General features: G+C 35.9%; 1 protein-coding gene across 3 annotated transcripts in view; it reads right to left on the reverse strand.

Annotated features, from left to right (window-relative positions):
* PIK3C2A (phosphatidylinositol-4-phosphate 3-kinase catalytic subunit type 2 alpha) overlaps positions 1–21,606 on the reverse strand; it is a 52,861-nt gene that overhangs the window by 11,764 nt on the left and 19,491 nt on the right. For 2 of the 3 annotated variants that reach the window (XM_061464258.1, XM_061464257.1), the window contains exons 4-22: positions 21,033–21,190; positions 17,968–18,088; positions 17,076–17,187; positions 16,409–16,488; positions 16,240–16,303; positions 13,796–13,939; positions 11,621–11,663; positions 11,321–11,534; positions 11,120–11,242; positions 9,161–9,328; positions 5,602–5,707; positions 4,686–4,828; positions 3,999–4,187; positions 3,440–3,533; positions 3,088–3,182; positions 2,547–2,727; positions 1,852–1,956; positions 775–867; positions 332–461 (exon numbers count right to left, since the gene is read on the reverse strand). In XM_061464258.1, coding sequence (XP_061320242.1) covers positions 332–461; positions 775–867; positions 1,852–1,956; positions 2,547–2,727; positions 3,088–3,182; positions 3,440–3,533; positions 3,999–4,187; positions 4,686–4,828; positions 5,602–5,707; positions 9,161–9,328; positions 11,120–11,242; positions 11,321–11,534; positions 11,621–11,663; positions 13,796–13,939; positions 16,240–16,303; positions 16,409–16,488; positions 17,076–17,187; positions 17,968–18,088; positions 21,033–21,190 — 2,363 coding nt within the window. The remainder of the gene's footprint in view (positions 1–331; positions 462–774; positions 868–1,851; positions 1,957–2,546; positions 2,728–3,087; positions 3,183–3,439; positions 3,534–3,998; positions 4,188–4,685; positions 4,829–5,601; positions 5,708–9,160; positions 9,329–11,119; positions 11,243–11,320; positions 11,535–11,620; positions 11,664–13,795; positions 13,940–16,239; positions 16,304–16,408; positions 16,489–17,075; positions 17,188–17,967; positions 18,089–21,032; positions 21,191–21,606) is intronic. The other variant, XM_061464259.1, reaches the window with a different exon arrangement.

The following is a 21,606-nucleotide window of genomic DNA, read 5'->3' on the forward strand; positions in this document are numbered from 1 at the left end:
GCTATGGCACCATTATTTTGTGCTGCAGTAAGGGCATCAAGAGAAACCTTCACTTTTATCATCATGTTTATTTGTTTGCACCACTATTCACGGACAACAGCATACATAATCATCTCAGGATTCAAAAAGAGACGCATTTAAATGCAACTCAGTCATCAGGAAATTCAGAACAATTTATCTTGCTATACTCTCAGGTATTGAAGTTCCTTGCATGGAAGGCCTTTGTCCTTCCACTGTTTTTTGGGCATGCCTCTGCACAGAAATTTTTCATATCAGCATGACAAGAAATTGAAGTGGGGTAGCAGATTATAGGCAGCATCTGGTTTTGCACCTCGGTCTTTTCCAGTTGAGAGGCACTTGAAGATAACCATCCGAAGATCCAGTCCTTCCTGCAGCCATATCTTATCCATAATCTTAATCATTTGTAAAGCCAACATGTCTTGTCTCAGATCTTCTCCAACCTTAAATGGAAAAATAAAAGTTAGAGACATGTTTTCAGCAAAACAAAACTTAAGATTTTGTTTTACATTTCTAGGAACACATATGATGCATTATGCTACTTAATTCCTCATAGCTATGCACTGAAAAAGGAATAAGTTACATTTAAGCTTTCACATGTGGTGGACTTGCTTTTGTATTTTATCTGTTCAGGTGTTGGTTTCTAGATAGAGGAGCAGCCTCACAAAATAACTAAGCTATGCCTAAGTTAACTGATACCAATGAAATACTGCTTATCATTCAACTTTTCTTCTCCAGTACACACTTAAGACCTACCTTAAACATCACATTGATTTCTTCTCCCAGAGGGTCTGCATTTATTAATGCAACTTTCAGTGGTACTGCATTGGAGCTGAAGAAAGAACATGCCTACAAGTAGATACAGTGTTAATACTCAGAAAGACTATTCCTGCTAGCCCAGAAAACAAGACATTTTTTACAACAAGCAGGTTTGACACACAATGAGTCTATTCGGACTTTTAACACTGATTGTGGTGAGTATGCGCTTTGTTTGAATAAAGAGCCCTTTGGCTGTTATTTGTTGAATTCTTGTACAAAATCCAGTAGTGCAGCACAGTGATGTTTTATACATTTTGAAGGGAAGAGTGAATAAAAGATGGATAAATATTTTTCAACAGCTTTTCTTTTTTAAGATAGAAGACATAAAAACTGGGTATTTGCACGTTTCGCAGTATTTTCTCATTTACCTGCTTTCAAATACATACTTCTGATTTAATAGCTACAGTAGAGAAAGAAAGCAAGACAAACTGTCTTTCCACACAGGATTAACTCCAGTGCTCAGAGACCTTTAGGCTCTCAGTCATGCATGATGATAATCAAGACTGCGGTTGAGCACATATTGTCAAACCATGCAGAGCTCTGGAAAAACAATTTAACTGCTTCTGCTACATTATTATTATTTTCTAGACCTTCACAATAAAAGAAAGCTACTGTCCGTCTCCCTGGAATCAGTGCATCTCTTGAAGATAACCAGTAACTGGTAGTTTCACCTCTTTCACAATTACCTACTTACTGAGTTAAACAGCCTTGATCAACTTTCTTTTTTGATTACTACAGCAAACAGGACTTTGTCACACACTTTAAACAGTCCCCTGCTTTACTATAACCAGGATTGTTGGTCTTGAGACAGGGTCTAAAGATAAAATGTTTTTAGATACATATTTTTAATACATTGGTCTTAAAAAGGTGTAATTTTTATCTTTGCTCAGCTAATTTCTCTCCTCCTCCTCTCATAAAGAGCTTTCAAGCATGTCAGCTGAGTTTTTTCTATTTGTAAAAGCTTTGTCTATGTAATAGTTACAAACAGCTTTTGAAACTCTGAATGAACTGTACCTTAATATTTAACTCTTTTGCCACAAGACTGGGATTGAGAGGCAAACGGCATTTGTTCTTCAAGAAAAATAACTGCACACGTTCCATGCCATTTTGCAGGGCAGCCTGCAGACAAAAACCCATAATATTGCAGCTGACATTTTCTTAACTGAAGCACCTACTTCTGGACAAAGTTATCCTGAAGCAAATGTTTTAACTTACCAGTTTCAAAGGCATGCTAGGTATTCTAACTGCTGTTTCAGCTATTAAGAATAAATATGCCTAGCAGTACAACCACACAAGTTTATGGCTTTGGTTTATTTGTTTTGTTTTTGACCAAACCAAATGATAACATCCCACTGTAAGTAGATATGACTAGCATATAAAGAGATACTCCATCCTTTTGCATAATAGGGTCATTCTTCAGCAGTAATAGGCTGAAATTCACTCCCAGTTTATTGTACACAGAAACCATCCTACTTTCTTACCCTATCACCTCACACAATCTTATGTTTCAAATGACAACAGATTTAACAATAACCATCAACTTCATTAAGCCATTAACTTGTTACCATAAAGAACAATAGTTTCATAGATCTATCAATATATTATACACAACATTTTATTCAACTTAGACTAGAAAGGCAACTGAGTGGATTGTTTTGAGGGTACACTCAGTCTAATTTTCCTTAAGAATATTAAAAATATATACACACCTGCCGAGCAGATCCACTTGTTTGCTTTACTCTTTCTGCTACCATTCCAAAAAGCTGCACTAGCCTGGTCTGCTTCTCCAACTCTTCCCTCAGTCTTTTTCCACAGACTGAAAGAAAAGCTCCAAGAATTTGCTCATACCTTACACCAAACTTTGTATCATACAGTGTATCCTTAAGAAGCCTGGGGAAAAAAAAACAAAAAAAACCTCTTAAGGAAAATACTGCAAACAATGCAATACTAAGAGATTAAAATAGTTCAATCAACCAGTAGTATGTATATCTGAAGTTACTGATATACAGGATATACAAAGCAAGTTTGTGCCTTGCAGACACACTTTGTTTTTTTTTATTAAAAACAAAACAAAACAACCAACCAAAAATACCCAAAACACAACCACCCCAGGATCTACATTTTGTATACTCTGCATTCCTCACATTCAATGTTATGAACAACGATACTGAGGAAGAATATTCCCCCCCTTGGAAGTATTAGCCTCATATTAAACTCATTAGGTGAACAATGGAACAAAAAATATCTTACCAGTATAGGTAGTGCGCTATTCGAATGCTTCCCAGTGCTCGGGCCAAAAGAAATCTGACAAGAGCACTATCAAGATAGGTTTCATACTTCAATGCCTAAATACAAAGAAAATGAAATACCTCTGATGTGGAATTAATTCTAGATGAGTAAAATTTTGACTAATGCACAAACAGAATCACCCCAGATGCATATGGTAGTTAAAGTGATTATTTATTAAAATTGTTTTCCCTACTAGGCATTAAGGTCATTAAGCATAGAAGCATGCAATCGCACTTTTGCTACCAGTGATCAGCAATTCCTTTCGGTTTTCAAAAGCAAAAAAATTCACTTTAGCGTAGGCAAAAGGTCTTACCTGTACAAACTGAGGCAGGAAATCTGTTAACTCATCATCACTTAACGTCTCTATCCAATTCACAGCTGTATTTCGTACTTCCCGATCAGCAAACCTGGAAAGCCGCCACAAGTCCACATTAAGTTTATTTTGTTCATGTAGATTTTTTTTTTTGAGATCAGCTAGATACAAAACATTCAATATAATGTCTTTAACAGCTCAGTAAAGGACCTGCAAGTTTGACGCCCTTCATTACCTAAGATGCAAACACATGCACGTGTTTAGTACAAGAATACCAATATCTCAAACTTCACTCTTGACAGGTTGGCTGTATAGCTTGCTGTCCTGTCACAAATTAGATTTCAGAATCCTAACCACTACTGCTATTCTTTCACTACATGACTTGGCTAAGCCTACATATATGAAGTAGGCACATGTTTCTGAAATATTTTAAGAAAATTTAGCTTTTGCTACAAGAAATGTAGGAGTATGTCCACACGAACACCATTCAGAATCTTCTGAAGTAGAGTAATTTAATATACAACACACATGCACAATTCATTTACATTGCTTTTCTTACTTTGAATCAAGGAGTTCCAGTGCAGCTAAAGGTGATAAAGGAGGCCACTGCTGAAGTAGTGAATATATTTCTGGAAGGCTTGCCCAGTCCCATTGAGGGGCACTAACCAGGATTTTTGGTAGGCTATTTGTATGACTATGACAATAATGTCTCTTCTCCCACAGAAACTCTTTATCTTCTTTTGATAGTCTGCAGAAAAAAAGCAGTTCCCTTTATAATGCACATTACAGACCATCACCTGAATAACCCCAACGCTACTTCTAATTATATAAATTTTAACACACAAAATAGAATGAAACTAAAATGGCCATTTCCTCCACAGAAGCTGAAACAAACAGCAAAATAAAGCCTCAAACATTAAGGAAACAGTTGTTCAAAGTTATAATTTGGGCAGGACAAGAATATGTTTTAGTATAACGTGAAATAAACTAAAATGTTCATGCCCCTGCTCCTTGTAACTGAAAAAATGCCAAGCAGGAACAGGCAGCTAGAAGGGTAGCAATCTTGTAACAGAGAATATTATGACACCAGCCACAGAAGGCACAAGTCAATTCATTAAGTCAGCACCATTATTTCCCCAAGTTTAATTCAATCTCTTGTTTAAGTCTCTAAGGTCTTCAAAATATAACAGACTTGTATTAAATTGTCACATACAGAGACACCATAGGCAGAAAGAGAGTAACATACCCAATAGTGTTACCCTTGGAGAGAATGGCAAGGAGATGTTGTCTCAATGGTTTTTCTAATGTTTCTATGGAATGATGCACAGTAGTCTTTGCAGCTTGAGGAATTTTATATTCAATATCAAAAGCATGGGATGGGAAGTCAATCTAAGAAAAAAAAACCAAACCCAACAAAACAAAACAAGATATAATGCAAGTCCCTAAGAACAGTACAGAAAGCTCACCCTTCCAGCAACCTTGGATGTTCAGACATCTGAACTCTTGCGTTCTACATGTGTAACAGTTTTCAGACACTGCTTCTTGAATATTTTTTTCTATCTTAATTCTTGGACATAACTATGGTCCTTAAACATATCTCAACTGGGTTTCTGCACAATCCAGTAAGCTGGAGTACTCCTCAGAAATGAGGTGAGGATGCTTAGAGTGAAGACTAATCACAGAACTATTAAAATCCGCATCAGTGGTTTCAACCCAACCACCAACTCCAACCATGCTTGAGGGCTGCTAAACCATGCCTAACAAGATGCCTTCTCTGCAGAGAAATCTGGACTCTGAATTTAAAGTAAGAGGTGCTTATGTTCTGTAAAGAAACTGGAATTTCTACTGTTTGGATCTAGACAACTCCCATGTCAGCATACATTTCTATAGATTGCTTTTCAGTGAAGTTCTCTCCCAATACTGATCGCACATGCTAGCAAGGGATCGCCAGTTTCTCTTATTTCAAGATAGTGATTCAATAACTGACTTAAAGCAGCTTTCCATTCTTTGACCTTAATGCTTAGTTATCGCTATTCTATACTGGCTTAGCAATATTTATACTCTCCCCAAAACTTTAACTGATCTATTTCCGCTTACATAGGAGTTAGAATTCACAATATTCAAACAAAACATCGCCAGATGAAGTCAGAATTATATATAACCTGCAGTACTATCCTTTCCATATTTCCTTTCTTACTGGCCATCCCTGACGTGTGATGTGGATGTGAGGTCCAGAGTTGCAAGAGCTTTGTCCCACAAGTTAACAATCTGAGAAAAAAAAAGCATGTACAGGTATTAGTGTCATAATATGTGTACTTCAAAAAAGTACTAGTTATTAAAATACTATCCGGAAAAGATCAATGGTCACTATGATGAAACATTTCCCAAGTATTAGTGTGGTATAGGAGGACAGTTCAAACTGAGTATGTGTTTTACAGCACAGATAAGAATTTATCTTTTGGCAACTACTGATGTTCAGAAAAGAAAACAGGAAATCAAACTGTACTAGCCAGTACAGTTTGGAGCATAAAAGGCATTATGATTATCAAGTGTCAAAGTAATTTCTTTTCACCAGATGTCTTCTGTTACTTTAAGTTCTTTAAAGCACTGTTTACAGCTTTTAGGCAGAGAAGGCAAAGGAAAAAGTTCAATGCTGACCTAGTTAAATTAAGTGCTCCCTATTTCTTAAGGGAGAAAAGGAATACTCTTGCCTCTGAGGAATAAAGTGAACACAGACACACATTCTTACCTTCTCAGAAAAAAGGCACAAGCAGATGAATATTATAGACATCACCACTTGCCTGGGCTTTCCATAATACCAGATTCTGCAAGTGCCTATCAGATGATGTTTATATTTCCCAGTTTATTCCCAATATTAATACTGTTTCAAACTGTAGTAAGGCACAACCAAGAATACTTCATAAATTAGCTAAACAATGAATGTTACGTACAGAAAATTTCTATCAGTCTTTAAAAATCAAAATGCAGTCTCAAAGACTGACTGAAGGCCAAGCCTTAAGTATATTTTGAAAGATGTTTTAGGGTTTATGATTTTCTAAGAGCAGTTCTTTACATGTACATAGCGATTAACTGGGAGCCTATGATACCAATAAAAATTACTAAATCATACCACTAAAGCATAACTGAACAGCTTGTTCATTTTAATAAGTCTCTAGTTTAATACAGATGCCACAGCCTTCTGTCTATTCCAGAAATAAAGGTATTTTAAGCCACTCCAAACACACTTAACCTGAAATGATTTTAACTTGACTATGGATTCTTCTAAAGCACATACATGACCTTTTATTCTACCTATATTTTAGTTAGCTGCATGTTTTAGCTCCTGACTGCTACTGCTGCTGTTCTCAACTGTAACTGGAGTATTTGGCTACTATTTTTTACTAGGTCTGGATTTTATTCATGTAAACTGCAAATGGATTAGACCACTAGGATCTCAACAGCCAGCCTATGCAGGACATCCAGTAAACGCTGGCACAACACATTCTATTGTAGCACTCTGCATTAAGAGAAAATACAGTTTTCCCCCAAAACTACCAACTGCAAGAACACCATGCAGCATGAAGACAAGATAAATTCACAATTCAAAACAAAAGCTATCTTTACAATCAAATACTGTTAAATGTGGTATTTGGATAGGAGACCGAAACACAACATTTAGACAGAAGGCTGAAATAAGCATAATTTAGGAAAAGAAATCCAAGTTTTAGTGGAGAATGAAAGCAGCTGCAGGCCATCTTTGGAATACAGGAAATCCTAAGTGCTCAAGCTGTTGGAATCATCACCATACAAAACAGGAAGTGGAACAAATAAAGTCCTATCTAGAACCAGTGGACACAAACCACACAGCACAGACATAAGCAATACATAGAAAGAACTGTCCAGGAAAGACTTGGTTGTCTTTCTGCAACCTTGGTTGACAATTAGATAATTTAGGCTTCCAGTAAGACCTAGAAGTGAGAAGCACATGTAAATAGAAAATAGCATAAATCTTGAAGCTATTTTGCAATGGTGTGATCACTTCTGCAACATCATGCCTAATTCTGACATCCGTGGTTCAAGTCTACTGTTTAATGTTTCATTGAGTAACCATCAAATTGATAAGCATTTTGGAATACTCTTTGTAATGAAAGTTTCAAGGACAACGCAACTTGAACAAATCCAGAAACACTTAAATGAATAAAGTTACAGTAGGCTTTTAACTCTTAGGGAAAAAGGTATAGTAGGATCCAGCAGCTGTACTCAAAGGAAGGCCTGTTCAAACTCAAAATATGCTTTAACACAGTTATTATTCCTTTATTTTTTAAATAAATCCTGCTGTGAATCAAAAGGGATAATTTCAGAACATTCTTGGATCTTTATTACTCAAAACAGGCTGATGGAAGAAGTGGCTTGTTTTTTCTATCTATGAACATTCAGCTGTATGTTAAAATATATATAAACTTTAAAACAGTATTTTGATTCTCTTGCTGGCTTACATATTACCACCCTATTATCAGATTTTGGATTTTTTAAAAAAGGATTAAAGGAAAAAGAAAAATAAAATGAACATCAAAAATTCTCCAGTTTAGGTCCTGCATATGTAAACTTAGGAAATACATAGCACTGAATAATTTGCAGCCAAGGCAAAAACACCTCTAAAGAATAACATTATTTAGAAATACTGCAGATCTTAAAAAGTCTTTTATTTCTAAAAATTTGAGCCATTACTATATTTTGCTCTACAATCAGGACTGGGTGACGGTAAGAGCTTATTTTCCTATCTTACAACAGCTTTAAGGCAAAAGTGCTTCTTTTCGAGTGACATGACTGAAACATACATTGTTTACCTGCTGTCACGATTCTGGTCTGTTTTGTATTGCAGTAGGCACTATTCCTGCTAAAACCAAAGTTTGTTGCAAACACTTTCTTTTGCAAGCGGAACAGGATTCCCAGGTAAGTGGTGGAATCACCATCCTGGGAAGTGCTCAAAAACCATACAGATGAGGCCTTTAGTGACATGGTGTAGTGGTGGACTTGGCAGTCCTGGGATAACGGTTGGATTTGATGATCTTGAAGATCTTTTCCAATCTACTTGATTCTATAATTCAAAGTTGCATTCCCTATCACCGTGGCTCATGAATTGGCTGAGATCTGGCAAGTCAAACTTTACATGAACGCTGACTAAAGCGCCTCTAGCCAATATCAGGTATTAGAACTCATGAAATGCCACCTACTAAGACCATACTCTTTCAATTGAAAGCAGGCTATCAATTCAGTAGGCAGGGATACCTGCAAATACATTTAACTTCATATAACTTACAGGACAATACCTGAATGCCAGTGGATTCCTCAAAGGGTAACTTGAGTTGTACTTAACTGCTGCATACTTACAAACAGTTAGTACTAACATGACCTCTTTTGGCCCATGTTACTATGAGTATTTCCTGCAAATAAAATTGCTTTCATCCAAACAATAATCAGCTTTCGCCAGCAGGTAAGGTTTTTCCAGCCAGTCAGATGGAAATACTACAACAAAGGATTGTGTTTTGTACCCTATTTAATTGAAGGTATTATTTCCATAGCAATATAGTTTAATGAATCTTACTTTTATCATAATCTACTACATTCAGTGTCAGATAAGCATTTTCTCTAATTATGGGTGTGCAGTGAGCTTTATATAGAGTAAAACATATTAATCTTACCCATGTTTTGGATACTTACCGCCTAAAATCAAAAAGAGGTAAAGAAACTTGACCCAAAATTTCTGGACCCTTTCTCTGCTTATTTGCATCAGGAGAACTCCCACTACTTTGATTCAGGATTCCAAACAAAGTCAGACATAGGACTGATTCCAAAGGCAACTGTGAAATTTGTATGGGGAAAATTATTCTGTAAAATAAAAATATTAAAAATAAGTCAGAGGAAAAAGACAGTAAGTTACAGGCTTATATGTATAATCCTTTCATGTGTCTTGCTTTCAAAAGGTTCATTAACATCGAAAAACAAGTGTTAAATTTCCATGCATATTCTGCTCCACTTTATCTCCCACATCAATAGTTTGAAAAACCTGCTAAATTACACTTCTGTACCAGATTTTGAGCAACTCCTTTTAATCTTTGTCAATTAAATTACATTCCTTACACAGAACTGCACAGTCCAGCATAACCAGTCTTTCTACTCTACTCACTAGGAGGATACAGAGTTCCATGTTAGCCACCTCTTAACTTGTCAGATTTAAAGAGTCAGCTGACAATAGTTTCCCATCCAAATGAAAGAATCTACTGAGAACTCCCAAAAGCTAAATTCAAATGGTACAAAACCAGCACCCATAAAGAAAGCAGTTGAGTATACACCTCAATTAGCAATTTAAACTCAGATCTTTGTTTTACACTGTTTCTATTGCTTAAAATGTTCTGTTAGTTTGATTCTTCTGTAACACATCAAAATATCATTTTAGAAGTTATCACAATGTATTACTAAGCCAGTTACACTATAAAACACTGCTTATAACCTGCTTACAATAACTGTAATATAACACATTTTCCATTGTAATACAGTGGTATTTGCCAGCAAAAGCTCTGAAAATTAATCCCTTGCATCATCTGGAAAAAAAAAAAATAAAAAGAAATTGGTAGTTGGGAGTACTCTCTGAAGTCAGTCTAGAACCTGAAACTCATTTGTACTATAAACCTTAAGGGTATTCCTCCAGGTCTATCTCTGACCTTCAAAAACAGGTAGGAAAATAGATATAGGGCAATGTGGAGCTCATCTGATGTTCCACTTACGACAGGCTGCCTGATAACTATTAAGCAGTAAAGAATAAGCTGAGCACAGACATGAAAAAAAGATGTTTTTCCCCTCTCCAGTTATCACCTGCCATCCTCTCCCTATTTTTATTCTGCATGCCCTTCCTTCTGCCTTTCTACCCTCTTCTCCTGCCCCATAAAGAGAAACAAGTTTAGTAGCTCAAACCAGACATTCCCATATGCTACAGACAGATAATCTCAAGAACTTATGCATAGAATCACAGAACAGTTATGGTTGGAAAGGACCTTAAGATCATCTAGTACCAACCCTCCTGCCACGGGCAAGGACACCTCACACTAAACCATGCCACCCAAGGCTTTGTTCAACCTGGCCTTGAACAACGCCAGGGATGGTGCATTCACAACCTCTCTGGGGAACCCATTCCAGTGTCTCACCACCCTTACAGTATAAAGAGAGCATCTGCTCTCTTTATAGAGAAAATCCTAAATTAGATTTTTAAACTCAGATACAAAGTTGATACAAGTTATTCAGAATAAAAAGTGATTCAATATTAACATTAGTAAAAGTGAGTTCCTTCTCCCCATTTACATAATTTGAGCACTGCTTATAAGCAAGTTCATCTTTCTTTAAGCAGCACAAACTGTTCCAATTACAAGTTACGTTATGAGCTTTCCAACTCCTTATAAGTGCATACTACAAACACACTAGCAGAAGGCACTTGTCCAACATTTCCATTCCCCACTTTTAAAATGAATAGTGAAATATCATTTGGAATATTATTTATGATTGTGGGCAGTATGTGTCACACACTTTTAACACTTCAAATGGAATCCGAAGCAAGAGGTGCTTGAATGACTAGGTACTAACTAAACTGAACTATTTTAGTGAGTCTAATGTGATGAAGTCACTTACAGTTCATCCCATTTAATCAAGTAGAAGAAGTTCTTGTATGTGCCAACTTTCTTGGACTGAACAGGTTTAAACAGATCTTTTCCATTATGGGTCAGAGAACAAATCAAGTAGTATTTTTCATAACTGGACAAGGAAAAGAAAGTAAATTAAACAAAAAATAACCTGTAAAAGGATGAATTTTACTATTAAGAAATTACTCACTTTGATACCCAACCAGAAGAAATTCCATGAGCAGCAAATATTGTGAACTGGAGGTGTTCTGTGGCAGTCCATGCCTCCTTGGTACTCTTACTAACTTTTGGAGGAGTTGCTGCAGAACTGCTACATGAATTCATGTGGAGTTGCAGAAGGGCTTCAACTGCTCTTGTTAACTGGTCTATACTCACTTTCAGAGGGTTTTCAAGCTGCAGCGAACCTAAATTATAACTTATCTTTAATGCATATATCCCTGAACGTCCACCTGAAAGCAGTTTTTAAATAAAATCGAAAAACTTTACTCACTGGATGAACTCTTGCTAGTGTCATCACCACACTTTAAGGATACCTGCACAGTGAAGTTAAAGCAAATGTTAATACCAAGAATCTCATACAAATTTTCCATTTGTCTTATATATGATATACAGAAATCACAGAACATCTGAATTAGACCCGTATTTGGGTTTATGCAACATCCTTTTACTCAAAGCTCCTGAAGAGTTAACTGACAGCATCACAGCTTCCACATCATGCTGCAATTATTCACCAAGTTCAAAAACTCCTGTTTTTTCAAGTCACAACTACTTTGATATTCTTTATCAACTTTTAAAGGCACAGTACACTGGAATATTGTTCAGAATACCCTGACTAAAGACAAAACATGGCCAAGGCTGTTACAGACTAATGCAGAAGCTGTTAGCTCTACTACCCAGTAATTTAAGTCTGAACAGATGTTCTGTTTGTAGCATTTGTTAACATATCTTCTGTAGGCAGATTTACTATAAGTTTACTGAATAAAAAATGTTAAACAACTGACAAAACTGAACAGTAAGTACTGTTACTTCGTGCTATCTGCTGTGTTTGCTTCTTGGTCTGCTAGAATTGAAGTCTAAACATGATACAGTATTACAGCAATGTCTGTTCTCAACAAGGACACTGTCAGAGCCAACAGGTGACAAACAAATCACAAGAACTTACTCCCTTCTAACAAGGAAGGGTTTCAGGCCAAATTCAGCTTCTGATAAAACTAAAACTTTTGATGAAAACCAGGTTTGTGATTTAAAAACAAAACCCAGTGAAATTCCTAATACTTCAGAGAAAGTCTAAGCAGCTTGCTAGAATTGCTACTGAAGAAATAAAGTTTTCCTTACACTTTTGATCTATTAATTGAGCATCTTGTCAACTTTAATTACCAAAACTTCACATTCTTATAAAAAACATGCAAAAACTTGGGGGGGGGAATTATAGAAACCACATCATTTTTCCCTTTCAGAAAGGTTGCCATATCTTTTCACCATACTTGTCAAGTAGTCCAAGTACTTTTGGATGACAGGATACAAAACTGTTGGAACACCACTATATGTTTGATTTTTTGACTTGACAATGTATTGCTTTCTTTTACTTTTTGCCCACTTCTTCCAACCATAAAACAATTACTAAGAAAAGCAAACAATATAAGGCTTAGGTGCAACCAGCTCCAATCTTTATAGCAGTTTCATTTCTGAATGCAGTCTCTACGTGCCTTCATAAACATTACTGTTTAAGCCAATGTTCATCACAAGAGAATTGCAGGGTTTTACTGATAAAGTACCACCTTTTCCAAATTCTACTGGGATAGCATTATTTTGGGAATTTATTTTTACACTGTAACTATTTTGACAGCTTTCTTCTATCAAAAAACAAACACTGAAGAAGTACTTGACACATTATTTCACCAAGCTTTCTTCATACAACTTCTGAACTTTCCTGCAAGAATTTTAGTTCTGGTAACTACTGTATCTGGTCTGTGCATTTTGCGTGGCTTCTATGTCACAGAACTGATGAAGCCCAAAGTGAATAGAACAGCACATGAACCACCACTCTAATAAGGCAGCAGGACAACTCAAACAGCATTACAAGGCTACTTCTTATTTGCATACTTCTCCACTAATGACTGTTTTGACATTGTGCCTTGAGACCAATTCTGCTCAAGGCAGTTTTATCATCAAAACTGTGCTTTTTAAGAGATTTTATTTTTGCCCATATACTCAGGAATGCAGGAGCGTGAATTGTTACGATTTTTAAGATGTTGTTGCTATTCACATAAATACTGCACAGGAAGCGCATTATGTGAATTCCTCCTCTAAGCATAACTGCATTGATTTTAGTGGGCATGAGCTAGCTGCCAGTTTCCCCTCGGTCAGATTTAGCAGCATCTGCTGCAATACAAATCTGTAGTTACAGAACAAGTATTTTAAAATAGTTTTAAAAAAAGTCACTCTTTGGAACAGGACAGGATTCTGTAAACAAGCAGTTAATGCATTAACAGCAAAGAGATGTTAAAATAAAATGAAAGATACCAGCTAAAATAAAAAACAACAAACCAAAACATAACCCTGACTGGACTGTTGCTGGTATTTTCAGCTACGAAAGACTATGAAGTAGTATTTATCAGTGTTAAGAAGCATACCTCAGAATACAATTTATAGTGTCAAAGTTTACCTCAGCATTTTTAGTCCTTGGAAGATTAACAGCCCTTCTTAGCTTCTTTACTGATTCCGTTACTGCAGGAGTCTCTACACAATCCAATGTAGAACAGATTTTTCTGACAGTCTTAATTACGTGATCTACTGCTTTATGCTGGTTCTAGTAAGAGAGAGATTCATCTGATCATGAAACCCATTATTGTTTTATTTTTATTTTTTTTAATAGAATGTATTGCCAAGAAAATTTCATTATGAGATGCATATTTCAATTACATTAAACTGTGGAGAAAGAATTAAACAAAAACTTCAGTATTGAGAACTTCCTTATAGCACAGTTATCAATGCCAAAAACATTAGTATGGATTATAGTATAGGCTCCTGGGAAACACTGAGGCTTCCAATTGTTTTTCTATTAAGCTGTTGGCAGACAAGTATTATTGAATGAGATATTAAGCTCAAATTCCCTCATGGCACAGTAAGTGTAGATTAAAAAAAGGATATTCAATTAGAGTGAGGAAGGAATGCTAAAGAAGCAGCACTTCAGTTTCAGCCCTCTTAAAACAGCATATAGGTTTATGTTACACTTACACTACAGTATAGCTTCCATAATGGAACTTCATCTTTTTTATTTCACTTTAATATGCTTTTTGAAAAAAGTCTGTTGTAACTTTTGCCTTACATATTATTTAAATGGTTCTTCCATATGCAGCAATTGCAAAATGCAAACGCAAAAATGTAAATGCAAATGCAAAATCTTGGAGAAGAAAAGGAAGGGGGGTTTCACACTCCACAGGAATCGTTTTTGTTTGCTCTTTAGTATAAGCAAAGTCCTAATCCAACTTTAAAGAACACATGTAGGAAATGAAAACAGATGCTTCAAAATAACGGTTTACTTTTTAAAGGCTTTATGTATACGTTTCTTTCACAATTACTTATAGTCACAAGGGATTAGTGTAACATGCCCTCGAAATCTAAACTGATTCCTGGCCTACATCCTCCCCGTCCCCCCCAGACATATTCTCATGACCTTCCTACAAATGGTAACAAAGAAGCCATTTGAATCATAAAGCTTTTGGATTGGGAGTTATGTGGCAACAATTAACTTCATCCTGGTAAGAAAATAACCATATAAAACAGAAGACACTGTAAATATTTAAGCCATACTTTCAAAGCTAACACGTTAAACATAACACCTGTTTTGACATATGAAAAGCAAAATTTCCACTGCTGTTTTGCTCACAGGTTCTCAAATTAACCTGAATAAAATTCAAAGGCTATGTACAAGTTATTTATGGATTACTTTATCCCATTTCACTGATTAGCAAGCTTGAGCTACTGAATATGTATAGGAATTCACTTCAGTAAGTGAAATTTAAAATGCAGTAACTGATGATATTTGAATCTGACCATCATCACCTACAAGCTACATCTTCCATCCTTAAAAAGACTGTAGAAACAGTAGAACATGTAAGCCTGAATTGAGATGTTTTGCATTCCTCATCTCAGCCTGTGAAATCACAGTTAAAAAAGCAAGCTGAAGCAGCTGCAAGAGCAAAGCAACAAAACCACCACCATATTAAGGAGCAGTAACATCCCACTCTTCCACAAAAAGACTGTATTCAAAATTACCCTTGAGAACAGGGTGAATCACCATCAAGGTAATTAAATAACATCAAGGGAATATGTAAATAGTGGACATCAGTTTGTTCAGGCCTGCATTCCTTTGAGAGGCAAACAAACATAGTGGAAATGAAAAATATTGTAATTAAGTCATTAATTTCAAGGCTGTTCTTATAGAAACAGTTTAAGGAACATAGTTAACGAATATTTGAGAATTTACATCTCCAAGTTACATTCCTATGAGTTAAACTAAGCTTTTCCTTTTAGAAGTATCTTCAGCTTGCCTTTGCATTTGGGAAATTACTCCAAATTACTCCACATGCACAATGTTTTAAGCTACCTATAATACACTGAAACAGACAATGATTTTGACAGCATATTTTAAATTAATCCAATAGAGCAGAATAAAAAATTATCAATTTGCGTAAAACTTACTTGTATTCTCCAAACATGCTTCAGTTACTCCAATTCTACCCAACAATTAATGCTCACCTGTGTAGATTTGTATCTGCTACCAATATAGCATTTATGGCTGACAACTGACAGAATTCACACCTTTTCCCTATTCCCACAAATTCATCTCTTTTGAGATTTTTGAGGAAAAATGTTATTTTGCACCCCAGGACTTGGAAGATACATTTCTAATTCTGATGATTAGGTAATAATTCATTTCCAAGAAAAGCTAGGAAGAAAAGAGGAAAACAATCTAAAAATCCACGATTACAAACTTACATTTGACAGCTTGTTCAGATCTTGCTTTCCCCAAGAAAACCCAACTATCTCATTAAGAAACTTTCTCATACTACTTTTGGTTCAGCAATAACTTGTAAGTAACCTTACCTCATTTTTAAGAGCTAAGTTAACTTGCTTGTGATATACATCAAAAAGCTCTTCAATAGAAGACCTACAAAAAATAGTAGTTATTGATCACAAGTGCAAGAGAATAACATAACTTTGGTCAGAAATTCAGCAATGGACTTGATTACTAAAACCAACCACATAATATTACCTTATAACAGGCTCTCTGAAAGGCTTTTCTACTTTGTAGAGGTGTTTGGTTAGATGTATGGGTGTTTTGTCATCATCATCCTGCAGTGAAACATTAGAAACATGAGAACTGGATTTATTACCTACAATTTCTAATACTGTTTTATAAGTTTTATTATTAAGATCCACGGAGTAAAAGGGGAAGCAAGTAGTATCGTTAAAGAGAAAAAGAAATAACTAATTAACAGCCTATGAAGCGTGTATGTATTGGGACAGGGGGAAGAGGGAAGATACACCAAACAAGTGCTTAACTATGCAGAAATCAAATATTTCTCCCTTTGTCTATGGTTTGATACATACCTAATTAAATGCAAAAACTGTTCTCAACTTTTATTTAACTCAAAATTTGTTGCTTGTCTTTTCAGACCTCAAGTTTACATCAAATGGTTGCATATGTTTTCCACCTATAGTGTTTCCTAATAAGAAACATCATTTGTATTTATACAATTTGCATTGTAAGAATTTATTACATATTTCAACTTCTCAGCGTAAGAGGATACAATTCCCAACACCAAGCAGATACAGTAATTTGTAAACACAAAAGGTTATGCCTCAGATCCATCAACTCTGATACGAACTCCCAATCTCCTGAAGACTTATGTTGCTGCTGCAGTTTAGGAGGTACTTACTGTTCGTGCAAGATCGCTGCATATTACACTATGGGTCAAGAGCTGCAGTTTGATTTCTGTATCCCACTTCCGACAGTTCTGAATATATTCATGACTTCCTATGCAGTGCTTACTGTTAAACAAAAGAAAGCTGTAAGTTACATCAAAAGTATGCAGTGTTTCCAAGAAAACCCAAACCTCACATGGAATATCTGAGGCAACCTGTTGGCTCAAAATAAGGAAATGGTGAATTAACCTCCACACCATACTACTTGATCTGATTTTTACTTCTGCAGAAGTTTTAGTATACTATTACAGATACCTTTGGCTAAAGCTCTTAACTGCTGTGGCTAACATGGAAACCAAGTATTCTAACCCCCCCAAAAAATGGGGATTTGTAAATCATTAGCTTGGGAGAAGGACGGAGGGGGGAGAAGGAGGAAAAAAAAGACAACCCAAAAAACAAACAAACAAAACCAAAACCAAACAAAATACCAAACAAAAAACAAAACCAAAAATACCCCACAAAAACCAACAAAACAAAAACCAAGTAACACAAATTATTAGAAATCAGAAGTCATGTGTAGATTTTTTTCATGGTTGCTAGAATTTGAAGAGCAGCTGAAAATTACAGTATCCATCTACAGAAATGCTCTAGAAATCTGCATCTGAAAAAACTTGCTTGTGTTCAACACAACAGATGGCAGATTAGAATAGATTTTTAGGAAGGTGATGAGAACTCACTTTGCTGCATCCCAGAGCAACTCTAGAGATCTGATCTTTGTGGAAAGTGTGACTCTCCCATGTTTTAGGATTTCTGCTTTCACACATTTAATCATTAAACACATGCTTTCCAGTAACTGTGCCATGAAAAGCCATGAAGTTAAATATTAATGAAGAAGAGTTTGCTTACTTCTGTAAAACTTCTTCTTGGCCACAGATTTTCAGGATATAGCTGCCAATATCCACTTCATTCAAATCATCATGCACCCAGCAAAGCGCCTGCATTATTATAAGCTCAACAGGGGAACTCACTGTTTAAAGAAATTACATCTAAAAGTTAAATATAAATCAAGTAATACTAACAATTATTCACTCACAAATCATATTTATTTAATGAAATTTATTTTTATACTCACAGGGAAGACTCTTACGCTTTTATAATCTCTTAAATTTCATAGTCTGAGGTCTTCATTTTTTTTTGGGGGGGGGGGTTGTCCTCACAAAGAAAGGCAATTATAAAACCTGCCTGCAGTTTAATAAAATCAATAAATCCTTTCTAAATTAGTATACAGCGTAGTCACTTGACCAAAAGTACAAAAGCAGTCCTCAGTCTGTTTTCCAGGAGTTTTTAGATAAGGACAGCCTTTGCTACTTAGTTTAAAAATCAGTATCTGAAGAATTGGAAATGAAACTTTTCTATTTGCTCTGCTTTTGAGGAAGTGACTATTAGCCAAATCAGAGGCAAATCCTACTGAAAGTCCTTTTTTCTTTACATTTGTCAAGGCCAGTTTCCAGATTGTACAGATCAGATCTCAGAAAGCATCACCCAGCCTTTGCAAAAAGCAATACTACCAGCACTTTCAAGCTCCAACTGCTTTTTTTAAAACAGTTCTTCTCTTCCATCCAGCAATTACGGAGTGAAAGAAATAATCCCAGTCAAACCCGAAATCAATTCTCCCACAGCCACCAGTCGTCACTGATGAAAAATACAGATATATTTAACACCATAAATACTTTAAATACAAAAATGCTCTCTACCCCTATCTAGTTTCTGATCTTCCTAAATCATTACAAACCATGTCAGTAAGTAACTCAACATTCCATTAAAAACCACTGTATAATAGCATTTTTTTATCAGTACCTTCAGACTGTTTAGCTTTTTACCTCCTCCAGGGACCTTACTGATTTTCCCAAATCTTCTTCAGAAAGAAATGTTACTACTATGGTGGATACAGAGAGGCAATGCCACAACAGTATTTTCCACAGGATAACACAAGTGCTTTGTTTCAGTAACAGATAACTAGTTATTACAAGCATAAGGTATTTGATATCATACGAAGAACAAGTATGTGGAATTCAAGAACAAGCAATGAAAAGAAGTACAAATTCAGAAATGCTTTTCAACTCATTATTAAGGCTTTTTAACTTACTAATCTAGGGTGAAACTCTTGTACTACCTTCAGCAGATAATATGGTGGTGGTTAGAGAAAAATGATGCAGCAATAGTTTATAGACTATAGCTACAGGCTGCATCAGCAAAGGTCTGCCAGTCCTGCAACACCTAGTGGAATAATGCAAAGATAATGCTACCAATGCTTCTTCCCTGCCTTCTGTCTTACTGGAGGACATTCATTTCTTACTGACACACTATGATTATTCAGGTAGACTTACACTTCTGTGAGAGGTCTAATAAACACAAAATAAATAAATAAATAAAAGGTATACCCAAGATAAACCCTGAAGTTAATCCATTTTCCTCCTGGACCCTTTCCACACATTGAGTTGTCAGAACACTGGCAGGCTTCAGACCCTTCTGTGCAGGACTCAAAAGCTACACTAAAGTAGTTCTAGAACAGTAGGACAATAAGGTATGCAACAACTGACCAAGTACATAAGGAATTAAAGGAAGAGAATAACTTTAAATACATCTATTACTAGTCACATAGGAACTACAGACACCCATCTTTCACAGGCTATGGAAGGCAAGTAGTTTTTATTGAGATTAGTGTCAGCATCAGATAAATGAAGAGAGCAGAAAGCACAAAGAATAAGATAAGTGGGGCTAAAATGCAAAATACGTTCCAAGATATTCACGAAACTTCCAGGAATAAGTGGCTGAAGCCAGAACAGTTTAGGTGTGCTACCAAAGCCTTTGTAGGAAAGGATTAAGCCTGTAATATTAGGAAAGTATAAACCCAAGGATCAAGGGCAGAAACCCTTCCTAGGCTACACTTACATTCCACCTAATTTCTTAACAAAAGAGTATAAAATCTCAGCAGAATAACTGTTTAGGTCTAGCAAATTAATAATGAAAGCAGTTATGCATTGAGAACTTGTTTTCAAATGAAGCAGCTAGTTCCAGTGAAAATAGAGCAGCTTCGTATCTTTTGAGAACAAGCAAGTATAAAACATCTACACTGTTAGAGAACCAAATAATAAAAACCCACCACAGCACAGATCCTCTACCAGGTGTCACAGTCTGAGAATGGGAACCCCCACAAAGGCTGAGATAATACAGATTAGAGAAGCTAAAAAATAAGTAGCTCCTGAGGCAATTTATCATCAATTATTTTAGCACCATGAACTGCCAGAATTAACATCCAGAGTTACAGCCTTTAGTGCAAACATGCTGTGCAGTCTTGATTTCACAGAAAATACAAATATATGTACAAGGCAAAAGTACAAATTTCACCCCAACCTAACTAATAATCCTGGTAATCCATAAAACTGGGCTGCCTAGCTGTGGTACACTGACAGCATTATTTGAGTGTTTGTGTTCATAAGCATGTATTGAATTCAAGTAACAGATAATTTCCATGTTGATTCTGATTTCCCAACAGCAATTTATCTGAATTTACATAGCCTGCAAGAACACATCAGTATGTTTTAAAAAAAAAATAGTTAAGAATCTGTGTCCTGGTGTTGTCCCCTCAAAAGCATAAAGTAGGTCAAACTCCTGAAAAATTATTTTAACATTACCAGTTGTGGATAGAATGAATGGTGCTTCTGGTTTGCTTGTCTTTCCTTTTTCAAAAAAGGTTTTACTTTGTCAGCATCTAAATATTTTCTGACGGAGGCACTGACCCAGAATAGATTTCTTCTTCAGTTACCTTCTCCATGTTCCCTGTGAGTAATCCATACACCTGAGACCCAGGGATTTCAACAACTGAAAGCCATTGGCCAGGACAGAGTGTACACTTAACGCACCTTTCTAAGTCTTACAAGCAAACTCCAATTTAAAAAGCAGAAACATACCATCACACGTGAAAGTTACTGGTTGCTGGAATTCTTCAATTTCTATAGAAACCTTGATACTGGCACTCTCCCCACTTATATTTCTTTGTAGCGTGACTGGACTCAGCACAAAGCCTGGATTTGTTTGCCGATTAGCATACGGAAACTTGGTCCTCAATCTGAAAGTACAGAAGGCTTATGAAGCACTGCAATGGATAAGTCTAAGACTAAAGCAAAATAACATGATAACAACCACAAACCAGAACGGTAAAAACTACCTTTTGCTCTCTACCTAAATTGGATGTACAAAACACCATTTAATTTTTCTACTGTCAGTAGGACATTGCCCACAGTAATTATACACATAGTAGTTACACAGGAAAAAAAATACTAGCTTATAATTAGGCACATTTTCCACAGAGCTTAAATATTTAATAGGTAAATGCTTACAGGACATATGCAGCTTCTGTAGAAGCTAAGCCCTAAAACAGTTTTTAAAAAGCTAACCCATAGCATTTGTTGAAAAAGATTTTTTTAAAAAGAGTAATTGCCTTTATGTGCAAGAGACCACAAAACTTTTTATATGTCTCAGTTT

The sequence above is a fragment of the Pezoporus flaviventris genome, unplaced genomic scaffold, assembly GCF_033815535.1.
Source record: "Pezoporus flaviventris isolate CSIRO_AGI_PZ_B2104156 unplaced genomic scaffold, CSIRO_AGI_Pfla_v1 ptg000036l, whole genome shotgun sequence".
NCBI lineage: Eukaryota > Metazoa > Chordata > Aves > Psittaciformes > Psittacidae > Pezoporus > Pezoporus flaviventris.